The sequence below is a fragment of the Desmodus rotundus genome, chromosome 3 (assembly GCF_022682495.2).
Source record: "Desmodus rotundus isolate HL8 chromosome 3, HLdesRot8A.1, whole genome shotgun sequence".
Classification (NCBI taxonomy): Eukaryota; Metazoa; Chordata; class Mammalia; order Chiroptera; family Phyllostomidae; genus Desmodus; species Desmodus rotundus.
In genome coordinates this window covers 257,174-283,478 of record NC_071389.1, presented here as the reverse complement: position 1 = coordinate 283,478, position 26,305 = coordinate 257,174, and the positions used below count along the sequence as shown (strand labels likewise).

Sequence of the window (26,305 nt, the reverse complement as noted above, 5' to 3'; positions counted from 1 at the left end):
GAGGCAAGATGGCGGTGCCGGCATCCTCACGCGGAGGTCGCGCCGGCCCTCGCCGCCTGGAGGCCCGCCTTTTCCCGGAAGAAAGATGGCCGCGGCCTAGCCGACTCCCTTCGTAGGCGTCACGGCGCTCGGCTGCCCTCGGTGGGTCTTGGGCGGTGAGTGAGGACCCGGGCAGGTTGTGGGCAGGGGCGCGGAAGCTGCCCGGACCGCGGATGTCGTGGACACAGGCCGAGGGGCGCTGTCACGGGATGCGTGGACCCCGCGTTCGGCGCGGGGCGACCTCACTGTCCTCGTTTGCGAAACGGGGGCCGTGACGCCAACTAGTAGGACTCTGTGAAGACCTGAAATCCTGTAAAACCCGGCACCGTCAGTGCGACTCCTGAGCTGGGGGCAGCTTTTAAAATAAGCGTTTGCGTTTTGGGCAAGAAACTGGGTTCACCAGCACGGACACCCAGGGGTGGCCTCCACCGAGCTGTGCTGGGGGGCGCGTCCCAGGAGTTGTGGCTTCCTGGCCGAGGACGGGAAGTGAGCAGGGGCCACAAGTAAATGCTGTGATCTCATGGCGGGAGCTTCACGGGGAAGGGGGGGCTTGCATCTGTGCAGTCGTTCTTGGGTTACTTTTTGTGCAAACGAGATTAAGTAGTGGGAAGAATCGACCTTGTGTCAAGGAGTAAAGTGCTGTACAGGTGCGTACTGTGTGGACGCGAGGTGTATGGCTGCAGTCAGTGGGGACAGTGAAGGCCAGGAGCAGGGTGTCTTGGCTTGGGCGAGGCCTTCCTGGCCAGGAGCGCCAGGGTAGGGGGGGCTCACCCTCCAGCAGTCAGGGGGGACACGCCCCAGCGGTGGGGAGTTTTGCAGGACTCTGGTATCTTCCGGAACCTCTGTGTTGTGTAGCAGAAAAGCTTGTGTTTATTCACTCTGTTTTGATGAGGGCCTACTGTGTGTGGACAGTGTGACAGGCACTGGGACCAGAAGCTGAGGAAGACAGTCTCCGGCCCTTGATGGGCGACAAACAGGAGTTCCAGTAGACATGGCTCTGGGGCCAGCGGGGCAGCTGGTGGGCCCTGGAGGGTGTGGGCAGGATGCAGGCCCCTGCAGACCTGGAGAGAGGGACACTGGGCCCAGGCGGCATTCCTCTCCCAGAAGAAAGAGACCAGAGAGCAAGAGCTCCCTGAAGGGCTCAAATGGCACTTGGTTCCCAGAGACTCGCTTGCACAGGCGTCAGCCCGTCTGGCATGTCAGTCAGGGGCAGGTGGGGCAGAACGGAGGCATCAGAGAAGCCAGTGGTGGCATCTGCCAGCCCTGCCAGGCAAGCTGGGGGAGCTGCTGGCCATCCCTGTGTGCCCTTGGACTGTGGGTGGGGGTTGGACACCATGGTTGCTGGACCCCAAATGCGTCCACTGGGCTGCCCCAGGTGCCGGTGGGCTCTCCTCTGCTGCTCCTCCCTGTAAAAACTGCCCAAGGAGGTGGGGCCTCAGCTGCACCTGGAAGGACCAGCAGGTGTTTGCCAGGTAAACAGGTTATGGGGCAGGAAGGAGCTAGAGTTCCCTTTGGGATAGGTGAAGTTTGCAGGTTCAAGGGGGAGCTGGGTGGGGCAGGAGGGGCCCTGGAGGAGGGGCCCACACGGGAGGAGCAGGTAGGTGTGGGCGAAGGCTGAGGCCGAGGGATCCCTCACACGCCCATGTGGACAGGAGGGTGGCCTTGTTCCTTTACCTCCAGGCCCATGTGCACCCAGGATGATGGACTTCCTGGGCGCTCTTGTGTGAACACAAGCAAAGACGTGTGTGTGTGTGTCAGCATGCACAGGGCTCACTGAGGTGGGGAGGTGGGGGGGCTGGTGCCCCATTGGGTGGGTTTGGGTGCTCGCTGGCACCAGGCCCAGTCCTCACAAGGCGCTGGGGGGGGGGGGGGGGCAGGGGCTTCCTCTTCCACAGAGGGAGACTGAGGCTGGGGAGGCCTGGCGGCTTAGCCACGGTCACAGAACTTGCAAGCGCTGAGTTGGGGTCTCAAGAGGGTTCAGCCTGGACGCTGGAGGGGACGGGGCTGGGGCTGGGAGTGGCTGCTGTAGGTGCTGAGAAGGGGCTGCTGCACCTGAGGAGGAGGGATGGGCTGGACACCCAGTGTCTTCAGAGAAGGCACTGTCTCCTGTGGGTCCGGCGGCTTGTCTTTTGTGTTACAGAGAAACTGTCTCTTCGGTCGAGGGTTTGGGGGGCTCTGTCCGGCCCTGGCTCTGTGCCGTCTCTGCGGACAGCTGACTGCTCATCGGGGTCTGGCAGCCGTGGGCTGTGGCCTCACTTCCTCGCCTGCCTCTCTTCTCTCCCCAGCTACGGGCCACACTTGCAGGCCTTCCCACGGTCGGGCCCAGGCGGCCATGGCATCCAGGCAGGCTCCGGGCTGTGGCCTGGCTCCTCTTGGCCTCTGGCTCCTGGGTGCCATCCTTATGGTTGGGGCATCTGCCCGGCCTGCCAACCACTCGTCTGCCCGGGACAGAGCAGGCCGCAGGGAGGACAGCGAGATCCTGCCTCCGGACCACCTGAATGGGGTGAAGCTGGAGATGGATGGGCACCTCAACAAGGACTTCCACCAGGAGGTCTTCCTGGGGAAGGACACGGACGGGTTCGAGGAGGACGCGGAGCCTCGGAAGAGCAGGAGGAAGCTGATGGTCATCTTCTCCAAGTCGGTGCCCTGGCTGGGAGGCTGAGGATGCACGTGGGGCAGCCGGCATTGGTCCAGTCCTGGCTTGGTGTGGTGTGGGAGGGGATGCGGGGCCGACTCGGTGACGAGCTTTGGAGGAAGGCGCTGTGACAAGTGCTGTTGGTTGGCCACACTGGGAAAGTTTGCAGGGGTCGAGCTGAGGCGCGTGCAGTGCTGAGCAGTGTGCTCAGTTGAGGGGCACGGAGGGCCAGAACGAGGGGCTGCCCGGCCAGCCATGCCAGGCCCTCACAGCCAGGAGGGCTGTGGAAAGGCTGAGAGCGAGGTGCGGCACATGAGCCACCTGTGAGGCCCCTGAAGGCTGAGGGAGCCGAGACAGCAGGAGCCCAGTCACCAAGCGCAGCACCCTTGGCGTCCCTGTCCGTGCACTGGGTGAGGCGTTGGAGAGCGGGCTGTGGCCAGACCCGGGCCTTTGAGGCTCAGCACTGGGGCCAGGAAAGGAGCCTCCGGCCACAGTCAGCTCGCTGAACCCTGCTGGTCTGCCTCCTCGCCAGGTGCTGGAGTGGAGGGCTGGGGGCAGGCGGGCAGCACCGAGGCCTCCTCCTTGACCTTTGAAGTGCGGTTCGCAGTTTCAAGTGAGCACAGAGAGAGGCTGTGAACCCAGCTGAGCCGGCAGGTGGCAGGCGGCTTCTTTGAGACCTGGCGGACCTGGCCCACAAAAGGGGTGGGACGGGTGCCTTTTGCTGTTTGTCCCCAGGAAGGGTGTTGGCCCAGTGTTCACTGGAAGGCCTGAAGCACCCCCTACCCCCAGGGCCTGGAGTGCTTATAGGCAGATGGGGTGGGGTGGGGTCAGACACCCAGGTCACCTGGGTCAGCTGGTGTCGCTGGTGGAGTTGCTCCGCCTCCTGCCCCTCCTTTCCCGTGTGGAGGTCTGTGCAGAGCTGTCCTCCCATGATGTCTGTCCCTGTGGCCTCGCGGGTGTTGTCCCAGCTGCTCGAGCTACTGCTTGTAGCGCCCGGCCTTGCCCTCTGCGTCCTAGGGACGCGCCGCCGTCCCGCTGGCCTTGAGCGCTCCTTACTTCTGCTGCCACCAGACGCTCCAGGTTCACCTCCTGTCGCTGGTACAGTACGGGGAGCGGCCGTGTGTCCAGGAGGCCTGGTCTCTTCAGGGAGGGTGGCCCTTAGAGGCCCGTTCTGACCCTGGGTGTGTGGCTGTGTCCGCACGTCACTGCCTGCGGGTGCGCGTGCGCAGCACCCTGCGTGTGTGGCGGGACAGCCAGCCGTGTGCCCATGTGCGCCCCGGTGCATGCATTCCAGTCTCCCTACCCTGCTCTGGCACCTCCCCTCCCAGGGGCTCATGGGCCCGTCTGCCTGTTGGGCTCTGGGACCTGCGTCGTGACTGCCATCGAGCAGCAGGGTGGGGAGAGTCCAGACAGCTGCCTGCAGCCCCGAGGCTGCCGGCTGGTGACGCAGAGCAAACGGCCCGCGGTCCCCAGTCGTCCCCAGCCGTCCCCACTGTCCCTTGTCCCCGCCACTCCCCCAGGGTGCAGAGTGTCGCTGTCTGGAAGTTTCACAGCTGCCTGTGGAGTCCTCGGCCAGCCTGCACCCTTCCGTCCTGTACGTTGGGGTCCTGGGCCTTGTCTGACCCGGCCCGTCGCTTGCAGGGTGGACGTGGACGCTGACCGGAGGATCAGTGCCAAGGAGATGCAGCGCTGGATCGTGGAGAAGACGGCTGAGCACTTCCAGGAGGCCGTGGGCGAGAGCAGGGCGCACTTCCGTGCTGTGGACCCCGACGGTGATGGTGCGGCCCTCACCCCAACCCCAGTGGGCCTGGCGAACCGGGACGGAGCAGTGAGAGCCGATGGGCCCTTACGGGTGCAGCTCATCCTGCCAGCCGGCGTGGGGGTCTCCTGGGCACAGCTGCCTCCACGCTGCCCTCACATGGGGTTTCTAACAGGAGTCTTAAAGCGATTAAATTCCCCCTTTGAAAAGTGTTCCCTGTTCTCAGGCCGCGTGTCCTGGGACGAGTACAAGGTGAAGTTCCTAGCCAGCAAAGGCCACAGCGAGAGGGAAGTGGCCGAGAAGATAAAGAACGACCAGGAGCTCAAAGTTGACGAGGAGAGTGAGTGCCGGGCCCCAGGCTGCAGCGCCCCGGGGCCGCTGTGTGGCGGCAGAGCCTGGCGGGCTGGTGGAGGTCCCCGGTGGGCGTGGAGGCCGGAGGGAGCTGGGGGGGTAGGTCCTCCCCCTCAACATTCAGAGAAGTCGCTTTGGCAGCTCTTCTTGCTCGTGGGAACTTGAGGTGTGAGTGTCTCAGCCAAGGGCCACTGCGTCGCTGAGCAGGCTCGCACCCTCCAGCTCGCCACCCACCCTCCCTGGGGGTGTGTCCACAGCCTGGTGCAGCTTGGGCTTGTTGGGGGCATTGGGAACACACCACATGCTGCCCGTCAGTCTGGGTCTCCCTTCGCTGGTGGGCTGTCTCCCCTCCGTGGTCACACAGCCCGAGGCTTGTGTCCTATGGACAGATGCAGGTGCAGCAGTTGCTGAGGCATCTGCCCGGACACTGCCCTGGGAGCGTCCCGTCCACCGGCTGGTGGGAGGGGCGTGTTACAGCCTCAGTGGCATCCCCATCGCTATGCTGTCCTCTGCTTGGTGAAGGTGCTGCTGCCGCCCTGTTCCTCGGCTGAGACTCTGCATGAACCTGGGCGCCATGGGTGCTGGCAGGCCGGTCTGCTGTCAGCCCCGAGGCCCTGCCTTCGGGGTGTTAACCCTCGCTCTCGCTCCTCCCAGTGCCCCAGGGGGCGGCCCTGCCTGGCCTGGCTCTGCTGTGGTGGGACAGTCCTCCTCCCTCCCAGCCCCAGGCTCAGTTTCCTGGTCTTGTCTTCTCGAGAGCTTCGAGGCCCCCCCAGCGAGCGTGGCGTTGGCCGTAGGGTTTTGTGAACTCTCTGGTAGAGTTGAGCAAGTTCCCCTCTCTTCCCAGTTTGCTGACAGTTTGACTGTGGAGGGGCTGGGCTTTGCCAGGTGCTTCCTGTGCACCTGCTGGTGCCACCGTGGGTGTTTCTCCTTCAGCCCATCGACTTGGCGCTTGCTCTTCGGACGCTGGCCGGCCGGGCCCGGCGGTCGCGCCTCCTCTCTCCCCTGCTGGATTCGCTTTGCTGGTGCTTTGTCAGGGGTTTTAGCACCTCTGTTCGTGGGAGACGTCAGTCTGCAGATTTGTCTCCTTGCCGAGCATTCGTGTGGTTTGGGGGTTGGGGGGAAGCCGGCCCGTAGGGTCTGTTAGAAGCGTCCCCTCTGTCTCCCGGCAGAGGTGGCGGAAGCTCTTCCTTCCTATGTCGGGGGCTCACCATGAGCCTTCCGCCGGCAGTCTTTCTAAAGGGATTATTTTTCGTGGACCAGAGAGTGGGGTTTTGGTTTGTGAGCCAGCCTGAATTTCCTGGTAACAGATGAGTTAAGCTCACTTGCATTTTTGTCTCTTTGCTTCTCCTGCTGCCTGCCCCCCCACAGAGTGGGGCTCCTCTGCCCGAAAGGGCTCCAGGCAGGGTCTGTCCCAGCTGTCCCTCCGGCTTCTGGTGCTGCCAGTGTCCCCGCTTGCGGCCGTGTCCCACCAGTCTCTGCCGCCTGTGTCCTCTCACACAAGGGCACCTGCCGCTGGGTGTCGGCTCCGCCCTGAACGGCGGCAGCCTTGTCTTAGGTGCTTCACTCGTCGAAGCTGCGAAGAGCTTTTCTCCAGACCAGGCTGGCTCCCAGGCTCCGGGCAGACATGCGAGTCTGTGCCCGCCCCGTCCCTCCCGCCCCATCAGCGCGGTGGGCAGGAACCACCAGCTGCTCCCAGTTTGCTGTTCAGCAGCCGGCCAGCGCAGACCTGTGTCCACCAGAGGCGGTCAGTGCAAGGCGATGGTTGTGTGGGGCATCCCTGTGCCCCGCTGAGGCTGGCAGGACCTGGCGCGGCAGAGGCCCTGCGTCCGGCCTGGTCCTGTGGTGTTGGCGTGGGGTGGTCACAGAGTGGGACGTGGAAGGTGCCCAACTCAGCACTGGGAAGCTGGTTTTCCTTCTGAGCCCTGCCCCCCACGCCTGGCACCCAGAGGGATGGAAAGGGGCAAAGTCCTGCTTTAGTCTCCTGGTGGGGGCCTATTTCTCTGATGCAGCAGCAAGCTGGGGGGCTGCACCTGCATGGGGGTGCTATGTGTGGGGGCAGTTCTGTGCCATCCACTGCTGGGGGCTGAACTTTCCTCTGAGGGGCAGAACCTGCAATTTCACAGGACTGTCCCGAGCCCCCCGGACGCACGCAGGTGTCCCGAATGCCAGGGTGCCCACAGGTCTGCCTCTCTCAGCACAGGAAGTCCTGGAGAACCTCAAGGACCGCTGGTACCAGGCGGACAACCCGCCCCCGGACCTGCTGCTGACGGAGGAGGAGTTCCTGTCCTTCCTGCACCCTGAGCACAGCCGCGGCATGCTCCGCTTCATGGTCAAGGAGATCGTGCGGGACCTGGGTGAGGCCTGGCCCCCCTGCCAGCAGCTCGCTGGTCCTCCTGGCAGGGGGTCAGTGTGAGTGGGCCCTGGGCTGGGTGGCCTCGGGCGCATGTGGACCCAGCCCGGTGTCCGGCAGGCCCTGTGAGACATAGCTGTTTGGCTTTAGTCTCAAATGTCACAAACTGAAAACCTGGCAGCAAAACCCACTTGGCTGACCCTGCTTGGCGGTCCTGGGGGTCCCGTGCCCACTCGAGGTCTGAGCTCTCCCTTGTCCTGCAGATCAGGACGGTGACAAGCAGCTCTCGCTGCCCGAGTTCATCTCCCTGCCAGTGGGCACCGTGGAGAATCAGCGGGGCCAGGACATCGATGACAGCTGGGTGAGGGACAGGAGAAAGGAGTTTGAAGAGCTGATCGATGCCAACCGTGATGGAGTCGTGACCATGGAGGAGCTGGAGGTGAGTGCGGGGCGCCCGGGGTGGTGGGGGGTCTCGAGGATGGGTGGCGGTGAGGGGCGCCCCCTGCAAGGTGGTCCTGAGCCAGGAAGGAGGAGTTGGTGGGTCGCTCAGTGGGACCCGGAGCTGGGCGAGCTGTGTGACCACTGGCACCTGACGGCCGCCCACTGTGGGAGGGCCACCCAGCCGGCACCCAGCCAGCTGGCTGTGCCTGTGCCCTGGGTCTGGGTGCCGGGGCTGACACGGCCAGGACTGGCTCTGAGAAGCCGGGCGGCCTGGGACGAGGGTGCGGCGTGTCTCCTTCGTGGGTCGGCGCTGGGGACCTAGTCTTTCCCGCTGTGGATGAGCCACTTTGGTTCACACGAGAACTCTCTGATCCCTGGTGATGGCTGGTGGGCAGCTCGGGGTTGGGGCTCCTGTCCCCACCGCGGACTGGTGGCCAATTCAGTCTGTGTCCACGTGACCTGCTGGCCCCACTCTGTGCTGGGCAGGGCCTCCTCTCCCCGCCCTCCCCCTGGGCCCACCGAGGCAGTGCCCACACGGCCATGAGCCACTGCCAGCCTGGCATCTGCTTTCCAGAACATTCTAGGACATGCCTGTATACCCATTGCAGACCCCAGCTGACAGGTGTCGTGAGAAGTTGGGGCTCGCTCTGACAGTCTGCCCAGCCACTTCCCAGGCTGAGGGTGCCGGCCCTGAGCCGGCGTCCGGGTGGGCGCGTCCTGGGGGTGTCCCGGCTGCGGGCCAGAGGTGCTGATAGGCGGGGCTCCCTTGCAGGAGTACATGGACCCCATGAACGAGTACAACGCCCTCACCGAGGCCAAGCAGATGATCGCCGTCGCCGACGAGAACCAGAACCGCCACCTGGAGCCCGAGGAGGTGCTCAAGTACAGCGAGTTCTTCACGGGCAGCAAGCTCATGGACTACGCCCGCAATGTGCACGAGGAGTTCTGAGCCCCGCCCGCCAGCAGGGCGCCTGCAGGAGGCCGCAGTCGCAACGTCGCCCTTCTGAGAACTTGGAGGGAGGCACGGCAGGGGCTCTGACAACATCAGGGCCTGTGGGCTCGCCGCGCCGTGGGAAGGGGCACGGCTCCCGGTTTCCTTGAAGCTGAAGGCTGAGGCCCTGGTGGCCGTGCTCTGCCAGAGCCAGTGTGGCGGCGGCGGCTGCGGGCAGGCAGCTGCCCCAGTTGCCATCGGGGTTCAGTCTCTGAGGAAACACGTACTTGTGGCAGGAATTAACTTACTTTGAAATATAGTTGCCTCTTTCTCCCGGCTTCATTCTCTCAGTGCACAAAGCGCACAGATGGTAACTTGGATCAGCGGGGCGAGGGGGCTTCCCCTTGACGTGTGTGAGGTGGGCAGTTTGGTCAGGACACCGTGTCCTGCGCCATGTCCCGTGCCAGCACCGCGGCAGGATGGGGCCATTCTCGAGGGCCAGTGGGGAGTGAGTCCCGGGGACAGAGGGACACCCGAGGACGGGCCCTGAGCCACTGCTTTAGGGCCAGGCACGGTGGGGGAGTGAGAAGGGGCCCGATGGGGCTGAGACCTGGGGACAGGAGGGGCAGTGTGGGCTGCTGTTGGGTCCTTCTGGGTAGTGCTTGGAGGCCAACCCGAGCCTTCCTGGGGGCCGGCCAGGCCCAGTGCTTTGCTGGCGTGTCTGCTCACCAGCTCCCTCCTGTAGCCCAGGTGCCTCAGAGCACAGCTTGGTGGGCCAGCAGGTTGGCGCGGCCTGTGCAGACCCTTCTGGGGGGAAGGGAGGGCCCTGGGCGGCTCACAGGACTGGCCCTGCCACGGGGACCCACTTCCCAGCAGCCCGGGGTCAGGCCGCCACAGAGGAATGGGCGGGGTGACGCCTGGGTACCCACACAAACAAAGCAAAGACTGTTTTCAGAGCTAAGACGGGAGCTGGGACCGCTCAGTGGGAGGAGGTGGTGGTGGGCCAGGTGCTGGGGTGGGGTGGGTGGGTGTGAGCAGGTGTGAACTCGGACAGCGATGTGGGCTGATCGCCCGGTAGCTGGGCCCACTGGGGAGGCTGGGCCCGTGAGACGTGTGTTTGGTGGTTTGGTGTGTTTGGGCTTACCTGGGTGTGGACGCCCCGGGGCCGGGCTGGGTATCTGGGGCCTCACAGAACAGACCCCAGAGCTTGAGGGCAGAGCCCCGCGCCAGCCCCGGGGAAGGAAGGGTGCCACCCCCAGACCTGCAAGTTCTGTTCCCTTCTTTCTCACAGGTCACTTCTAGACAGAGGGGTTGGGAGGGAGAAAGAGAGGGAGAGGAGTCAATTGGCTGCCTTTCTCGTGCCCCCCTCTGGGAACCTGGCCCCCAACCCAGGCCTGTGCCCTGACTGGGAATGGAACCGGCAGCCCTTTGGTTCGCAGGCTGGCGCTCAGTCCGCTGATCCACACCAGCCAGGGCTGCGGTTTTCTTTTTGTGGCAAGGAAACTTTTCTCACCATCAGTGGGAGATGGGGTGTACTCACGCACGCGCGCGCGGGCTGGGCAGCCCAGACGCCCTGACCCCCCCGCCCCCCACGTGGACCCCCTCACTCCAGAGGCTCGGAAAGGTGGGCCCTGCTGGGGCCTCGGAGTCCAGGGGATTTCCCACAGGTGGGCCGGGAGCTGGCTGGTACCTGAGCGTCCCAGGAGGAGGGGACTTTCCAGGCTTCTCTGCCTGAAACTTCTTAAATTAGCTGTCAGATAGGTGAGCCTGTGCCACCCGACTGGTCTGAAAGGACAAAAACAGCTCAGGGACGCCTCCCCTGCCTCAGGCACCCAGCAGTAGGTGTGTGTGCGTGCACACGCGTGTGCCTGCGTTCTTCCCCTCTTCGCGCACCGTGGTGGCCGCCTGTCCTGGGGCCGCCCAGGGCCACACTTGAGGATGCCCCGTGCTCCCTGGACGGACGGGGGGCAGGCCGTTCAGTCCGTCCCAGTGAGCGGTGCTGAGTTTGTTCTCACAGAGACTCCCCAAACAAGGGCCCAGGTGCGCTCGCAACTGCCACACGTGCGCCCCAGCACACGGGGCCACAGGCATGTGCCGCGCACACATGACACAGGCCCACACATGACACAGGCCACGCCACACCCGGGACAGGGCAGACGCCTGCACAGCTGCACTTGCTGTCTCCTGGGTCTGCCAGAGGGAATGCCGCAGGTGGACGGTGGCTTAGGCGCCTGGGGGCTTCTGGTCCCCAGCCCTGGGTCTGGACGCCCAAATCCAGGTGCCGGCCAGGCTGGTCTCCCGAGGTCTCTGTCCCTGGTGGGCAGGCAGTCGCCTGCCCCTGTTCTCTGTGGTTGCCCCTCTGCGGGGTTTCCTGAGGCTGCTCCCGTTTCTTGCAAGGATGCCAGTCCTGTGGGATCAGGCCTCAATCCCGTGACCTCCTCTGACTGAGATCACCTCCAGATGCAGCCGCCTGGGGGTCGGGGCTTCAGCACGTGAACTTGGGAACCCAGTGGCGTCCCCGACACCCCGGCGCTCAGACACAGCTGTGCACGTGCCTGCTCCCTTGCGAGCCCGCGCACATGCCCGCCCACACAGCTGCTGCCCCTGCTGGGGCTGGTGGTCCTGCTCTACAGCCCGGGGGTCGCCCCCTCCCCCTGCAGCTGGTGCTGGACAGATGTCCAGACTGTGGAGACTGTCACCTGACCTAGGGTGCTGCCTCAGTTTACCCATGGACTCTGGGTGCCTTTCGCTGAGGGGTGAGGATTGGCCCGCTTGTCCCCTCCCAGCCCAGGCCTGTCCAGAGGGGACCTGCACGTGTCTGCAGCCAGAGTTCCACTGCGGAGACCCACAGTGCGAGACCTGCAAACACCACCCCTGCCCGCCCGGCCAGGAGGTGGAGACCCACGGTGAGTCCCTCTGGGCAGCGGCTGTGCTTGAGTGGCGTGTGGGCGTGGAAGGAAGCTCACTGGTGTGGGGGACACAGACGTGGCCTCCGGGCAGGGGCACCTGTGTCGCTCAGCACTGCGGCCACTTGGGCCAGCCCTTCCCTCAACCAGCCTGGCCCCTCCCTCCGAGAGGGCACTGACGTCCCCGGGCCAGCTGTGAGGGGCAGCAGGGTGCGCAGGGGCTGTCTGTCCTCAGGCCCCGGCTCTGGCCGCACGCAGGTCCTGCGCCCACCCTGTCCGCCTGTGTGGGGACAGGCGCCCCCCGTTTCTGGAAGGAGCAGCTCGAGTCCTCTGGGGCCTGATGGCCGAATGGGAGGCCGGAGGGCGGCAGGTCTAGGGCCAGCGGGGATGCCAGCCGCAGCCCTTCTCTCTGGGACCCTCGCTGACCTCCTGCCCTCCAGCCCTCTCGGGACCAGCACAGGCCTGGCCGGCCTGGCTCTGGCCTGGCCTTTGCTGCCACTCTGCCCCCACCCTGGCCCCATCACTGCTGTCCTCCCATGTTCCCCCTGGGGAGCCTCCACTCAGCCCAGGGTCACAGCCTCCGGGTCCCCGCAAGGCTGCCTCCCCCACAGATGCCTGCCCTGGACGGGGCACAGGAGGACGCTGGCTTCTCTGGGGCCCGGTCCTGTGGGCGTTGTTGAGACCTCTGTGGAGGGGATGTGTGTGTGTGTGGGGCCACACCCACCGGTGGCCCTGCAGCCTGTCCATCTGTCTTTCTGTGCCTCTGTCTGCAGGGGAGTACAATTTTGGCTTCAAATGTGCCGACTGTGCCGAGGGGACCTTCTCTGGGGGCAGTGAGGGCCGCTGTAGCCCTTGGGCAGAGTGAGTCCTGGTGGGGCCTCCAGGTGGCTCCCAGGGAGGAGGGGGCTCTCCTTTCCCTCCTGGTGCGGTGACCCCCAGCAGATCGGGCAGCAGCTGTAGGAGGGGCTGCCAGTGGCTGAGGGCTGACGAAGGGCCCTGTGTCCCTGTGTCCCAGCTGCTCCCAGTCTGGCCTCTGCACCGTGTTCCCCGGGAACAAGACACACAACGCGAGGGAGGTGAGTGGCCATAACAGTCTAGGGGTGTCCTTCTGGTCCCCTCCTCCTCACGCCCGCCCTGCCCCTCCTCCCCAGCCTTTATAGCCACATCCTGCAAGGAAAACCCCCAGACTCCTGTGCTGCCGCGCGATGAGGAGGTGTGTAGGCGCCTGGTGGCCCAGCGCTCTCCGCTCTGCCCTGCTGCTCCTGGGGCTGACGCTGGGCGCTGCAGCCCAGCCTGTCTGCAAGGAGAACACCTACCCCAGGGGCAACAAGTGCTGTAAGGAGTGTGACCCAGGTGAGTGGCCTGCCTGCAGAGGAGGGCAGGGGCGCCGGCAGGACACCCGCAGGGGACATGGGGACATGGGCACTGGGGACAGGGACACGCAGCAAGTGGGGCTAGGGTGCGGGTATCACGGGACAAGTGGACTTGGGACAGGGTGGGTGATGCTCCAGGGCAGTGGGGACCTAGCAGCAGGCCTGGGACAGGGCCAGGTTTGGCAAAGCCCCGACGCCCCCGCAGGTTTCCAGATGGTGAGCCGCTGCACCGACAGCCGCGACTCGGTGTGCCTCCCGTGCCAGCCGGGCTTCTACAACGAGGCCGTGAACTACGACACCTGCAAGCCCTGCACTCAGTGCAACCAGCGTGAGGCCCAGCCCCCACCGCCTGCCCCCCTGCCCCGCTCACTTCACAGGGGCCTCTGGGGCCCCCACAGCCGCAGGACCAACCCCAAACCACAGCGTGGCTCGCTCTGCCCGGGGGTCCCCAGCAGCACCTCCCTCCTCCCAGGGATCTGAGACCACGTGGACTCGGGGTGTGGCGCATGTCAGCCACGTGGCCTCTCGGGCCACGGAGGGTCCTGCGGGCTGGAGGGAGGGCAGGAAGGGAGGCCAGACTGCCACAGGGCCTTGCCTGGACCACGTGGCCAGGAGGGATGTAGCCTGGAGGGGCTACCAGGTGTCCAGGGGGCCGCTGGCCAGGGGGAGGAGGCTTCGGGCCCTCAGCCTGGGCCTGCAGCCCACCAGCCACATCCCGCAGGAAGTGGGAGCGAAATCAGGCGGATATGCACAGCCACCAATGACACCGTCTGCAGCTGCCGGCCCGGCACCCAGCCCCGTGGTGGCTTCAAGCGAGGAGTTGGTGAGCCCGGGGCCAGGGTCTGTCCACGTCCCCCATGTCACATGCTGTCACCTCCTCCCCAGCACTCCTCTCCCAGGCGGGGCCCAGTGCCCCTCTCCCAACAGGTCACGCAGGGGCTGGGGGCTTTGGGTCCAGCCAGCGGGTGGAGTATGGGAGGAGCTTCCCGAGGCCGAGGGGCGGCACAGGGCCTGGCCTTGCACGCAGTCCTCACTGCAGACTGTGCTGTCCTTGTTGCAGACTGTGCCCCGTGCCCACCAGGACACTTCTCCCCTGGTGACAACGAGGCCTGCAAACCCTGGACCAAGTGAGTGTCCCCGGACGCTGGGCGGCTCAGGGGGCCTGGCCGCCTGGGAACCGGGAGCCAGGTCCAGAAGCAGGAAGCTGCTGGCTTGGGGAGCTCCTGGCCCTGTCCCCCACAATGGCCCATCCCCCTGCTCAGCCCTGGCTCAGCCTCGGCCCACTGGCCTTCCCACTGGGCTGCAGTGGGGAGCTGAGCCACCCGGCCCCGGCCCTGGCCCTGGCCTCGGCCCCTGGAGTGTGAGAGGCCTCTCCGCAGCCACAGCTGGGAGGTTGTCCTTTAGGGCTTCATGGTGGGGCAGGGGTTTGTGGTGAGGGCCGGGAGGAGCCTTTGGGGAGCAGAGTGAGGGGACATGGGGGTGATCTGTAGCCCCGGAGACCCTGCAGGTGGGGCCGCGCTTCCTGGGGGTGGCTGGGCCCTGGCTCCCTCTTTGACCTGCCCCCCTCCGCTCTGTGGGGTCTGATGCTGCCAGAGGTCACTCAGGGTGGACCCCACGGGTCCCTGACAACACTCCTCCCCCTCAGCTGCACCTTGGAGGGAAAACACGCCCTGCGGGCCGGCAGCAACAGCTCTGATGCCGTCTGTGAGGGCAGGGCGCCCCCAGCCGCCCTCCCTGAGAAGACCCCAGGTCCCCCAGCCCAGCTCCCCACCACGCAGCCCCCCACCGCCTGGGCCAGGCCCTCACAGGGGCCTGCTATGCCCCCTGCAGAGCCCCCCAGGGGTAAGGGTGCCTGGCCTCCCCCAGCAGGGCCCCCAATCCAAAGCAGAGTGGGCGTGGGGAGGCTGGGATTGGGGAGCCGGCCCTCACCCCACAGGGCCTCCTCTGGTGGACCCCACTCAGCTGTACTCTCACCGAAGGCCCTGAACTGGCTGCCGTCCTGGGCCTGGGGCTAGGCCTGGGCCTGCTGGCCCCGGTGGCCGCCGCGCTGGTCCTGCTGCAGCACTACAGGGCCTGGAGGCCGCCCGCCCAGCACACCAAACTCCCCGGTGAGTGCCGCCACTGCCTAGCCGGACCGCCCACCCAGAGCCCCGGCCCCGGCCTGCCTCCACCTCTGCTCTTCCCCCCAGGAGGGAACAGCTGCCGGACCCCCGTCCAAGAGGAGCACTCGGACGCCCACTCTGCCCTGGCCAAGCTCTGAGCAGCCTGCACCGGGGTGGCAGCCGGCACCCAGTCACCCCTTCAGCCTGTCAGCTCCTCGCCCTGCCACCCTCCTTGGCTTGTTGCTCTGTCGCCCCGTCTCCCTGGCACCCTGTCCCCTGCCCTGCGCCGTTCTAGGCGTGCCTGGGCTCGCCCCCGGGCTTGGCTATGTATGCTGTGCATACTCCACCCAGGGTGGCCCCTAATAAACAACGTCGACCGACGCGGTCTTGGTTTGGGCTCCTGTGGGCACGTGCATGGGGGCCGGGGTGCTGGGGCTTGGCCCTACCCGGGCCGGGGCGTCTGAGGCCAGCGTGTATGGCAGGGGCTCCGGTGGAGCGCTCAGGCCTTGGGGTGCTGTCCTCCCTCTTCTCTGGGCAGGAACAGCTGTAGGAGACGTGGAGCCGAAGCAAAGGTCCAGGGCCATCGGACGACGAGGCCCCACAACAAGGCCTGTGGCCCGGTGCTGGGGTCGGGCTGGGGTCCTGGGCTTGGTGCTAGTGGAGCAGGGGGGACACCAAGGCCCAGGTTTCAAAGGAGCATCGAGGACATCCCCACCGCCCCTGCGGGAGGACCTGGTGTTGCTTGCCCCTTCTCCCAGCCCCTCAAACCCTGTGCCTGTCGGCCATGAGTATGTGGTGACCCGGACCCCCACCCATTCCCCCTGGTCTGTGGTGCCACTTGATGCCCTCTGGGTGCCGAGGGCCGAGCACTCCTGAGGGTGGCACACTCCCAAGCCCTGCAGGTAGGGTGCTGAGCGCCACTCTGGGAAACTGGAGGTACCTGGCGGGATGTGAGCAGAGGGCCTTAAAGTGGACACTCAAACGTCCACTGGCAACCGGGTGGACGGAGAAATCCCGGCATGTTCAGACGGCCCCTGGCCAGCACTCAGGGACAGCCCTCCTCTGTGTGTGGTGTGGACGGGCCCCCCATAGTGTTTCGGGAAGAGACCAGCTGCACCCACCCGTGACAACAGCCAGCCTCAGCATCCCTGCCAGCGTGCATCCGCCTCGACTAAACCAAACCAAGGGCAGAAAGGGCACAGGAAGCTGGGATCCAGTGTGGAAACGCTGACAGGAAGCTGTGTGGGACCAGCCCACGTGAGCGAAACCACAAGCCACGGCAGGAGGGGCACGCCCTCAGGGCCTGCAGCACATTCAGGCGCTGCCGGGCGGGACTCGGTGAAACACCGCGCTCAGGAGCAGGGTGCACTCCGCAGAGGCCACGCTTGGAGGCCACACCCAGCCCGGCCTGCTCAGCCTCCTGCTCCCCATCCCTCCAGCCCCGCTGACCTGGGCTTCCTGCCTGCTGGCAGCTTTCTCTCTACAGTCGCCCCACAGGCCTCAACCTTCTCCCCTTAGACCTCTGAGCCCTGTGTCTGGACCCTTTGGCTGCAAAGGGAAGGAAGCCATCGGCCTCCATGAGCAGGCTCCCTCAGCCCCCACAGGGACGAACAGTGCTGTCACCCCTGATGTGGGGACAGGGGCCTCCAAATGGGGCCTGAGGAAGGGTCTGGACCTTGGGGCTTGGAAGGTTGGGGGTCGTGGGGAAGGGCTTCCTCCCCACACCTGCCCCAGTCTGGGGCACTGTGTCCACCGTAGGACAGATGCCTGGATGGAGGGTGGCCACCTTCTCGTCGCTTCTGCACTGCCCCTTGTCCGTGCCTGGCTCTGCTGACACCTCCCAGACTTTCTCCTGCCCAGGCCCTGCCTGAGCCCCAGCCTGGGTGTCCAGCTGCATCCTGCCCCCCCAGCCTCAGGGCCCAGGGGTGCCCACCCGGTGTGTCCCCACCCAGCTCCCCCGTGTGGACAACTCTCTGTCTCTCTGCACCCCCGGCCCTCCGGTTAAGGCCCGACTCTGCCGTGGGTCCCTCGTGGCATGGGTTGCTTCTGAAAGCCAAAATAAACGAGGCAGATTTGCAGCTGCTGGAAAATAAAGACAAGCAGAGAGTCAACTCGGTCCCATTGCCCTTCGCGGAAGCCACACTTGCTTGAGGGGCCACCCCGTGGCGGGGACAGGAAGGCAGGCGTGGGCACCGGTGCTTTCTGACTTTGCTCTGCCTTCCAACGGCTTTGCGTGCTGCTCTCTGAGCACACAGCCGGGCCGCTTCATGTCTGCGGAGCTGCTGGTGAGGGGGCCACCCACCCCCCCGGCCATCTTGCCCATCGCAGAAGGTTCCAGCCGTCCTGCTTCCAGAAGGACCAAATGACAAGCATCACTGTAGGGACGTAGCGTGTTTTCTGGGTGCTTACCGGAACTGAGGGTCGCATGCTAGCACAGACCTGGCCTCTCCTGCCTATTAAATAAGCAGTGCCCCGATTCTCCACTCAGAGCACCTTTACCTGCCGTCAGGTAGGGCCACATGGCCCCCCTTTCTGCCCCCGCTCTCAGACCCACTTCCCCACTAGGAGCTGAACACAGATCTCGGGACTCCCTGGCCCCACTGGCCCCACCTTACCTTACCTCATGGTCTCAGGCAGCTGGGAGCCACAGCCACCCTGGAGACCTGTCTCTGAGGACCTGAGAACAAGGGTTGAGTCACAACCCCCTCACTCCTATCATCTCTCTCAGAAAACAGACAGCTGCCCCCATGCAGGTCTTCTGGGTCTGCCGCCACCACAGCTGGCACCCCTCCAGCTGTGCGCGACCCCCTAGGCTGCATTCCAGAGACCCCAGTGCCCAGCCCCCACACCTCCAGTAGTCTTCACCAGCTCCCCTGTGGTGAGCCTCAGCAGGGCAGGGAAACAAAGCCAAACAATCCAGGTGGACTTCCTGGAGGAGGCAGGCCCCAGAGCCCTTCAGTGCCACATGGGGAAACTGAGGCTCAGAGAGACAAGGAACCATGTCAAGGTGAGCTGGAGGCTGTTCTCTGTGGCTCAAGAGCTCTGGCAGGGGCTGGCGCTTCACACCCTCCAGGACGACCAGGTTTGTCTAGGGAGATCCGGGTTAGGGTTAGGGTTAGAGTTAGGGTTAGGGTTAGGGCCTTACCTCTCCGCAGTCAGAGCTGCGACTGCGCAGGTTTCAGGGGCCTCGGGCTTCCGCCAGTGCCCTGGCCTCTCCTCGCCCACCCTTCCACATCCTCCCACGTGCCGAAGAGCCCCCTGGGTTGGGAGTGGGAGAGGCTCCCCTGGGGCTCAAAGGCATGGGCAGGGTGGCTGCACCCATGGGGGTATGGGGGTCATCCCAAGCTGCTGGAGCCAGGCTGGGTTGGCCCAGTCAGAGAGAAGGTTCATCGTAACCCTTGCAAAGTGGAGGGGTGCTCATCCTAATTCCCAGAAAGTGGGTGGGGGGCTCTTCCTGACCCCTGGATGGGCTCCCAGGCTGCTGGGTGCTGAGCTCAAAGTGGAGGCCTGGTGGGTGTGGCCATACCCGGGTCTGGAGGCTTGAGGGAGGATGAGGGACTGCATCCCGCTCCCCCTGAGAGTACAGGGAGGCTGGAGGTGAAAGGGGGCTCAGCCAGGAGCCAAGGGGCCCAGAGAGGGAACAGCTCGGGCTCAGTTCCACCCGCACCGGGGGTTCCCTCTCGAGAACCCACCTGTGGGCACTGCCCACCCAGGATGACTCAGGGCCTGACTGACCACCCACATCCAGAGCCCACCCCTGCTGCCTCCTGCCCACACCCCCGTCTCTCCAGACCAGGTGGTCACAGGTTTTGCATACAGAGCTTTTCAGACCTCCCCACCCCCACCCTGCCCACCACTGGGCTGGGGTGTGTGTGGATAGGAGCTCCTGGGCAAAGGGCAGGCAGGAGTATTTGGGAACCCCCCCAGGTCACCCCAACATGTGTCTGGAGCATCAGTCAGTGGACTCCGGCCTCAGCAGCTGGGACCCACTAGATTTTGAAGAAATAGGCTTTATTTTTCAAAGTACTTTTAGGCTCACAGTGAAATTGAGGCGCAGGTACAGAGACTTCCCATTGGCCCCCACCCACGCACGGCGATCGCCATTACCAGCGTCCCCACAGAGGGTGCGTGTGTCACAACGGACACGCCACCATCACCCAGGGGCTCCCCTTGCATTAGGGTCCCTCCGTGCTGTGCATTCGGCGGTTTGCGCAGTGGTGCCGCGACCTGTGTTCCCCGGGATGATCACGGAGTCTCACTGCCCCCAAATCCCCTGTGCTCCGCCTGCCCCTTGAGCCCCGAGTCGCTGCCTGCCGGGGGGTCCAGGTGGTAGCAATTTCTCTCGCCCCCTGGGGCGTGGTAGAGGCGGGGCTACGTGCGGGCCTCTGGGGCGGGGTCTGGGCGTGCCCGGTGGGGCGTGATGGCGTCTCAAAGTTGGGGAGCTCGCTTGGGTGACGGTGCCATGGGCGCAAGGGGCGCGCGGGCCGCCCTGTGGGGCGTCGCACTGCTCTGCGCGCTTGGCCTGGGCCAGCGCCCCCCCGGGGACCCGACATGCGGCCCCGGGCGCCTTATGAGCGGGACCGGGACCAACGCGCGCTGCTGCGGCCCGTGCGCCTCGGGTAAGGCGCGCAGGGGGCGGGCGGGCATGGGTCCCGGCTCCGAGCGCAGAGGTGCTGCGCCCCCTCCGCTTCTGCAGACCCGGCCGAGGCGAGGCAGTGGGCAAGCTTTCCAGGTCCAGAACCCCGGGCTTCACCGCAAGCCCGGGGAGTGGAAGCGCTCCCAGCTCCTACCGGTGTCCTGAGGCGCGGACCCGGGGGGAGGGGGCGGAAGCCGTTTCCAAGACGGGCCTAGGGTCCTGGTTGTTACTGATGTGGTAATGAGTCCTTGGTCATCACCCAGGCCACTTCCTGCCCCCCACCCCTACTCCCGTCTCTGACCTGCGGCTGTGGGTGAGGGGCAGGTGGAATGCTCCTGTCTGGAGGCACATATCAAAGGAAAGACACTCCAGAGTGTCACCCTGAGGGGTCCTGGGGGTGGGGTCGGGAGGAGGACAGGCAGACTGCCTCAAGGCGCATGGCGGCTGGCCGCAGTGCGGGGTAGGGCGGCCCCCAGGCCACTTCCCTGTCTGTCAGGGACAGCTGCTGGTCCCAAGCAGAGCCACAGCCACCCTGGGTGAGCCCAGCTTCAGGCAGAGCAGTGGGGGGAACAGCCAGGCCATGTCGACGGATGAGGTGGGGACACAGCTGGACCAAGTAAGGGTTCTGGCTCCCAGACAGGCACCCTCTGCCCCCTGGTGGTGTCTGAGAGTGGGGGCTGTGGCTGCCTGCCCTGACGCCCCTCCAACCTGGAGGGCTGAAGAGGGGGCAGCCCTGGGGAGGACTCCGCCCAGCTGCTGAGGGGCCCGCTTGTCCCCACCCAGCCCAGGCCTGTCCAGAGGGGACCTGCATGTGTCTGCAGCCCGAGTTCCACTGCGGAGACCCACAGTGCGAGACCTGCAAACACCACCCCTGCCCGCCCGGCCAGGAGGTGGAGGCCCACGGTGAGTCCCTCTGGGCAGCGGCTGTGCTTGAGTGGCGTGTGGGCGTGGAAGGAAGCTCACTGGTGTGGGGGACACAGACGTGGCCTCCGGGCAGGGGCACCTGTGTCGCTCAGCACTGCGGCCACTTGGGCCAGCCCTTCCCTCAACCAGCCTGGCCCCTCCCTCCGAGAGGGCACTGACGTCCCCGGGCCAGCTGTGAGGGGCAGCAGGGTGCGCAGGGGCTGTCTGTCCTCAGGCCCCGGCTCTGGCCGCACGCAGGTCCTGCGCCCACCCTGTCCGCCTGTGTGGGGACAGGCGCCCCCCATTCCTGGAAGGAGCAGCTCGAGTCCTCTGGGGCCTGATGGCCGAGTGGGAGGCCAGAGGGCGGCAGGTCTAGGGCCAGCGGGGATGCCAGCCGCAGCCCTTCTCTCTGGGACCCTCGCTGACCTCCTGCCCTCCAGCCCTCTCGGGACCAGCACAGGCCTGGCCGGCCTGGCTCTGGCCTGGCTTTTGCTGCCACTCTGCCCCCACCCTGGCCCCATCACTGCTGTCCTCCCATGTGCCCCCAGGGGAGCCTCCACTCAGCCCAGGGTCACAGCCTCCGGGTCCCCGCAAGGCTGCCTCCCCCACAGATGCCTGCCCTGGACGGGGCACAGGAGGACGCTGGCTTCTCTGGGGCCCGGTCCTGTGGGCGTTGTTGAGACCTCTGTGGAGGGGACGTGTGTGTGGGGCCACACCCACCGGTGGCCCTGCAGCCTGTCCATCTGTCTTTCTGTGCCTCTGTCTGCAGGGGAGTACAATTTTGGCTTCAAATGTGTCGACTGTGCCGAGGGGACCTTCTCTGGGGGCAGTGAGGGCCGCTGTAGCCCTTGGGCAGAGTGAGTCCTGGTGGGGCCTCCGGGTGGCTCCAGGGAGGAGGGGGCTCTCCTTTCCCTCCTGGTGCGGTGACCCCCAGCAGATCGGGCAGCAGCTGTAGGAGGGGCTGCCAGTGGCTGAGGGCTGACGAAGGGCCCCGTGTCCCTGTGTCCCAGCTGCTCCCAGTCTGGCCTCCGCACCGTGTTCCCCGGGAACAAGACGCACAACGCCGTGTGTGGACTGTTGCTGCCGCCCGCTGAGCGGCACTGCCCGCTCACCGCCCTGCTCGCCCTGGGCACCTGCATCCTGGCCCTGACTGCAGCGCAGCTCAGCCTGCACCTCTGGCAGCTGAGGAGGCAGCGTGTGCGGCCCCCAGGTCAGTTGTGCCCGAGGTGGGGGAGGTGGGCCCCTTGCTGACCTGCCCGCTGACCGCGGCCCCTCTGCAGAGACCCAGCCGCTCCTGGAGGCGCCCCCCGTGGTCGACGACACCAGCAGCTGCCAGTTTCCAGAGGAGGAGCGCGGGACGCAGCTCTCGGAGGACACGGGGGAGGACAAGCGGGAGGACAAGGGCCCGCTGGGGAACCTGTGGGTGTGAGGCCTGGCCGCCTTCCAGCACAGTGGACCTTGACCCAGACCTCCCTGGAACTGGCCTGTGGCTGGCCCTTGGGTGCATGGGCTCTGGGCCCTGTGAGGGGCCTGGATCTGGCCTGGCCCTGCTCCCCTCGGCGGTGGAAGCGGGTGGGGACAGTGGCAGTGATGACTCCCCAGACCATGTAGAAGAGGCCGCAGCTGTCTCTGGACGGTGGGAGATGCCATTGGCAGGGCTGCCGCCCTCCCTTGCTGGCCCTGATGGGGTGGGGTCTGTGGGCCCTTGGTTCCCTGGACAGGAGGCCACACAGCCCAGGACAGGCTGCAGGCGGAGCTCAATAAACACTTGTCCAGCCACCTGAGTGGACATGTGCTGGGCAGAGGCAGGGAAACGAGGCATGGGCCCTAGGGCTACCCCTACCCGTGGCCACCACCCCTCCTGGGCTAGGTGGGGTGGGGGTTCGGGTTAGGGAGCAGAAGTTGGGCCATTCCAGAGCAGGAACCGCAAGGCTCGGTCGGCGTCCTGGGGGAGGGGCTGTGCTGGGCAGCTTCCCTCTGAGCATCTTCACCACTCCATCCACTGCCCCCCGCTGCTCGCCTGCTTGGCACACGCTAGGGTAGCTGGGTCCTGGGCCTGTGTCCGATCTCAGGGCCACCACTGCTCTGGACTCTGGGCCCAGCCTGGCCCCTGGGGGGGCACCTGCCATGCGTCATTTGGGCACAAAGTCTGGGGCCAGATCAGGTTCTGCCCTTAGTGTCTCCAGGTGGGTGGGTGGTGGCCATCTCAGCCTGTCTCCCCACCCTGCCGCTGGCCTCTCTCATTTCACAGGACCTAACTCCCTGGAAGTATGGTTCTGGGGTTCCTCCCAGCCTCCCGGCAGGGCTGGCACCTGGGGAGGTCTGATAAGGACTCACTGGCACAGGTGTCGGGGGTGTGGAAGGCGGGCCAGTGGGGACCCGTCTCAGCAGCAGCGCCCTCCAGGTACCAGCATACCTGGATGCCTGCTGGCAGCCCAAGTGCTCCAGTACCCCCACCCTCCTGCCTGCAAGCTGCCCAGCAGAGCCCTCCTGACTCACTCACTGGTCCTCACCCCACCAGTCCCAGCGGGCAGGGGGCCGGGTGGGCACTGTGCACAGCAGGGAAGGGGAGGACAGAGGGGCTCAGGTGTGTCCCACCCAGGGGCATTGCCCCACCCTGGCACAGCACAGCCCATTTTTACCCCTGGAAGGAGGGTGGGGACACCTTCGTGACTTTGGTCCCTGGGGAAAGGCTTATCCTTGGGCACTTCCTGCATGCCCTCTGGGCTCTGGGTACGTCCACGGGGCCCAAGTCCCTGGTGAGTCCCAGTTGAACTAGCTAATAAATAAGAACAGGAGGGTGGGCCGGCTGGACATTGGGAAGACAGCGATGGACACCTTCTGGGCTGTCCTCAGAGAAGACAGCCTCTCTGGGAGCTGCCTGCCACACTGTCTGCTGTGTCCCCAGGCCAGGTCTCTTGTCCTACCAACCCCTCGCCCACTCTTGGGAAGCCAGCTCTCCTGGGGCTTGCTCTTGTGACCTGGGCCCCTCGACTGTCCCACCCCTATGGACAGGCTCCCAGGTGGGCGCTCCCAGCTGCCCCGTACCCTCCTCAGGTGCCTGCTCAGGCTGTCCCTGCTCAGGGGGTGCAGGGAAGGGGTTCCCCACCTGGCTCAGCCGCCCTGGGAGGGGCCAGGAGGAAGGTCATAGGAAGACCTTCCCCAGAAACCACCGGTGGCCTGTGGCCCGCCCATGCCAAGTCCCAAGGGGCCTAGCAGGTGGGTGAGGCGGGGCTGACTCAGCGTGGAAACTCCTCGGGGACAACTCCGCGCCGTCAGCTCGAGGGTGGGGGCGGCGGGGATGATGCAGAGCAGTGGGGGATTCCAGCAGCCGAGGGCAGTGGGGGTGAAGGGGGTCTGGGTGTACAGCCTCTGGCCCCAGGAAGCTCTGGGCCTTGGGAGGGCTTGGGGGTGATCCCCTCCTCGCAACCCATGCGCAGCAGAAGTGCCCCCTACTCCTCAGTCACCTCATCTCCATCTGCCCCCTCCTGCTCTCACTCCCCACCTCCGGGCTCATGTGCCTGCTCAGGCACCCTCCTCAGAGCCCCCAGGACCCCAGGGTCTGCAGGGCTGGCCTGGCTCTGCCCTGCAAAGGGCCTGTGCTCAGCATCAGGCTGAGGGGTGGGGGTTTAGGGTTAGGAGGTGGTGGAGAGTTTAGGTAGGCAGGCCCCAGCAATAGCAACTCCAGATTCAGAGGCAGGACACGTGGGCAGGCAATGGGGGGCAGTGCCCAGGGCAGGGGGCCTGAGGAGACTGCCGGCTGTGGGGAGAGGGGGGTGGGGAGGTGGTGCAGAGTTAAGGGGCTGTGGGAGGCTCCCTCCTCCTCCCCTTTCCCCTCCCCCTCCGCCAGCTTCCTAGCATGGGGCAGGTGTGTGCCCCCCTACAGAGGCTGGTAGCCTGGCCTGGAGAGACCCCAAGGTGAATCTCTGCCCACCCAGAACCACCACCCCAGGAGCGGGTCTCCAGCTGCTCCGGAAAACCACAGCCCCGCCCCCCAGGGTTGGAGTTCAGTCTCAGATAAGGATCCAGAGGCCGCCCTGTGTTCCCAGAAGCTCTTCCGGCCTTAGCGGTCCCCACCCGACACCTGCCCTTCCCGTTACTGAGGTTGGAGCCCCAGCTGGACAGAGACCCTTGGTGGGGGCAGGGAGGAGGGCCACCCCAGACAGAGCTTGTCCTAGGGCGCTGCTGGGGCTGGCTGCCAGGGCAGGGGGGGCACTGGCTGTCCCAGTGCTGCATGTGTGCCCAGTGGTCAGATGGGCCTACCATGCCAGGCCCGGCCACTCAGAGTCCTTGACCAGAATCTGAGGCCATCACTCCCGTCCCCCCGACCCCCAGGTTATCCTGAACATTCAGGAGCACATCCCCTGTACCTCCGCCCCAGAGCTGGGCTGAGCTCTGAGGTGGGGAGAGGGCGTGATCCTGGAGGGGCTGCTGGTCCTGTGCCAACTTCTGGCCCCCCTCCAAAGTGGCTGTGCCCGGGGGGGTGGGGAGACAGACACCTCCACCTCCACAGGTCTCATCCTCCCAGGTGGCTTCGGGAGCTGTGACCTGGGCCAAGCAGCTGCAGACCTGTGTCTCAGGGACGTGCTGCAGGGCTCAGGGCTGGGGTGTCCACTGAGTCCTCGGGTCCCCTGGCTCTGTCTGGCTGGAGCAGACCCGTGACTTCCAGAAGACGCTCAGCAGACCCGGGCACTGTCTGCCCGGGGCTGAGGGAGGCCCCACTGGCCTGAGGGTTCCAGGAGAAGGCTCTAGGGTTGGTGGGGTTCCTGGGTGCTGCCTGGGTCAGAGCCAAGGGCAGCCAGACCCCCCAAATGTCCTATAGATGGAAGGCACTGCTGGAGTTCCCCACCTGCCAGCAGGACCCCTGGAGGGGAGAGGGAGGAGGAGTAGGGAGTGTGTGGGGGTCCAGATGTGAGGGGTGAAAGGAAGGAGGGGGTAGCTCTCCCCTTGGAGCCCATGCCTGGCTGGGCGCAGGGCCAGGCAGCCCTGTTCTGGGCACCCAGCGCCGCTGCTCCCCCACTCAGGGGTCCTGGCTGCCTCTGCTGTGACTGCCGCCCCCTTATCTTTGAATATGGGGGGGCACCTGCTACCCAAAGGTGCCTGCCGGGTGTTGCGTTGTAACGGCGGAACATTGTAACATTGCGGGGAACAGACATTGTCTCTGTAAGTGCTGGCTCTCGTGTGGCTTGTAGATAAACAGCTGCTTGTATAAGAATTCTAGGAACTAACTTCAAAAGACACAGACTCCAGCCTTCAAGCTCCAGGGGAAGCGCTGACCTTCAACCGCGGAGCTTTGATGACGTAAAGCCAGGGTGACTAAATCAGCATGACGCACAGGACTGTCACCTGCCTTAGCGGAAAGGACCGTGCCGTCTGCACGCAGAGCACTTTGCAACCCCTCCCCTGATCTCTGTGTTCCGTTCCCTCCCCCTCCTTATGAACACCTCTGCCGGCACGGAGAGGGGCATTGGGCTTTGGGATTGAGCCCCCCATCTTTTCTGTACATCAGCACCTGCCCCTCGAGCACTGGCTTTCGCAGCGGCGGCCAGCGGGCCTATGTTCGGTTACACCGTGCGCCACAGCACCCCGGTTACCATCTCCTGCCTGCTTCCCCCGCCTCTTGGGTCCTTAAGGTCCTGTGTGGGGCCTGGGATGTGACCACCGCCTCTGGGGTGAACAGCAGGGGCTCTTGGGTTACCTCACTTGACATTTGGACCCTCAGGGGTCACCGGGAATGTAAGAGCAGCAGATGGCCCAGGCCTTTGTGGGAGCCCCGAGATGGGGGCTTGTCAGGATAGGGCAGGCTGCTCTGCCAACGTGCACTTCTTGTCATGTCACGGGTCCCTGTGCGTCATTGTAGCCACTCGGGGTCCAGGGAT

The 26,305-nt window shown here is 65.5% G+C and overlaps 3 protein-coding genes across 5 annotated transcripts; all 3 read left to right on the top strand.

Annotated features, from left to right (window-relative positions):
- Nucleotides 1-8,843, top strand: SDF4 (stromal cell derived factor 4). Of its 2 annotated transcripts, none has more exons than XM_024554115.3 (7): nucleotides 1-141; nucleotides 2,325-2,676; nucleotides 4,316-4,452; nucleotides 4,660-4,773; nucleotides 6,980-7,138; nucleotides 7,398-7,573; nucleotides 8,348-8,843. In XM_024554115.3, exons 2-7 carry the CDS (start codon nucleotides 2,372-2,374, stop codon nucleotides 8,522-8,524), a joined length of 1,068 nt encoding a protein of 355 aa, XP_024409883.1. In that variant the 5' UTR covers nucleotides 1-141; nucleotides 2,325-2,371; the 3' UTR covers nucleotides 8,525-8,843. The 2 variants fall into 2 exon arrangements, with proteins under 2 accessions (XP_024409883.1, XP_024409882.1); XM_024554114.3 differs by having other exon boundaries at nucleotides 2-155.
- A 1,284-nt stretch (nucleotides 8,844-10,127) lies between these two features.
- TNFRSF4 (TNF receptor superfamily member 4) lies at nucleotides 10,128-15,259 on the top strand. Of its 2 annotated transcripts, XM_053920665.1 has the most exons (9): nucleotides 10,128-11,412; nucleotides 12,186-12,273; nucleotides 12,428-12,765; nucleotides 12,991-13,113; nucleotides 13,507-13,608; nucleotides 13,846-13,912; nucleotides 14,431-14,627; nucleotides 14,765-14,893; nucleotides 14,975-15,259. In XM_053920665.1, the coding sequence occupies exons 3-9, from the start codon at nucleotides 12,618-12,620 to the stop codon at nucleotides 15,043-15,045; spliced, it is 837 nt and encodes a 278-aa protein (XP_053776640.1). In that variant the 5' UTR covers nucleotides 10,128-11,412; nucleotides 12,186-12,273; nucleotides 12,428-12,617; the 3' UTR covers nucleotides 15,046-15,259. The 2 variants fall into 2 exon arrangements, with proteins under 2 accessions (XP_053776640.1, XP_053776639.1); XM_053920664.1 differs by having other exon boundaries at nucleotides 12,186-12,765; nucleotides 14,765-15,259.
- Nucleotides 15,260-19,228: 3,969 nt separating this feature from the next.
- On the top strand, nucleotides 19,229-22,224 carry TNFRSF18 (TNF receptor superfamily member 18). Its single transcript, XM_053920567.2, has 5 exons — nucleotides 19,229-19,506; nucleotides 20,307-20,426; nucleotides 21,196-21,283; nucleotides 21,437-21,636; nucleotides 21,707-22,224. Exons 1-5 carry the CDS (start codon nucleotides 19,308-19,310, stop codon nucleotides 21,853-21,855), a joined length of 756 nt encoding a protein of 251 aa, XP_053776542.1. The 5' UTR covers nucleotides 19,229-19,307; the 3' UTR covers nucleotides 21,856-22,224.
- The last annotated feature ends 4,081 nt before the right edge of the window (nucleotides 22,225-26,305 follow it).

Excerpts from the sequence above, each read along its gene's own strand:
- TNFRSF4 (XM_053920664.1), top strand. The coding sequence starts at position 12,618 with ATGAGGAGGTGTGTAGGCGCCTGGTGGCCCAGCGCTCTCCGCTCTGCC. Across the intron at positions 12,766-12,990 it reads CTGTAAGGAGTGTGACCCAG|GTTTCCAGATGGTGAGCCGC; the intron begins GTGAGTGGCCTG and ends ACGCCCCCGCAG. Across the intron at positions 14,628-14,764 it reads CCCTGCAGAGCCCCCCAGGG|GCCCTGAACTGGCTGCCGTC; the intron begins GTAAGGGTGCCT and ends CTCTCACCGAAG.
- TNFRSF18 (XM_053920567.2), top strand. The coding sequence starts at position 19,308 with ATGGCGTCTCAAAGTTGGGGAGCTCGCTTGGGTGACGGTGCCATGGGC. Across the intron at positions 19,507-20,306 it reads CTGCGGCCCGTGCGCCTCGG|CCCAGGCCTGTCCAGAGGGG; the intron begins GTAAGGCGCGCA and ends GTCCCCACCCAG. Across the intron at positions 20,427-21,195 it reads CCAGGAGGTGGAGGCCCACG|GGGAGTACAATTTTGGCTTC; the intron begins GTGAGTCCCTCT and ends CTCTGTCTGCAG.
- SDF4 (XM_024554115.3), top strand. The coding sequence starts at position 2,372 with ATGGCATCCAGGCAGGCTCCGGGCTGTGGCCTGGCTCCTCTTGGCCTC. Across the intron at positions 4,774-6,979 it reads GCTCAAAGTTGACGAGGAGA|CACAGGAAGTCCTGGAGAAC; the intron begins GTGAGTGCCGGG and ends TGCCTCTCTCAG. Across the intron at positions 7,574-8,347 it reads TGACCATGGAGGAGCTGGAG|GAGTACATGGACCCCATGAA; the intron begins GTGAGTGCGGGG and ends GCTCCCTTGCAG.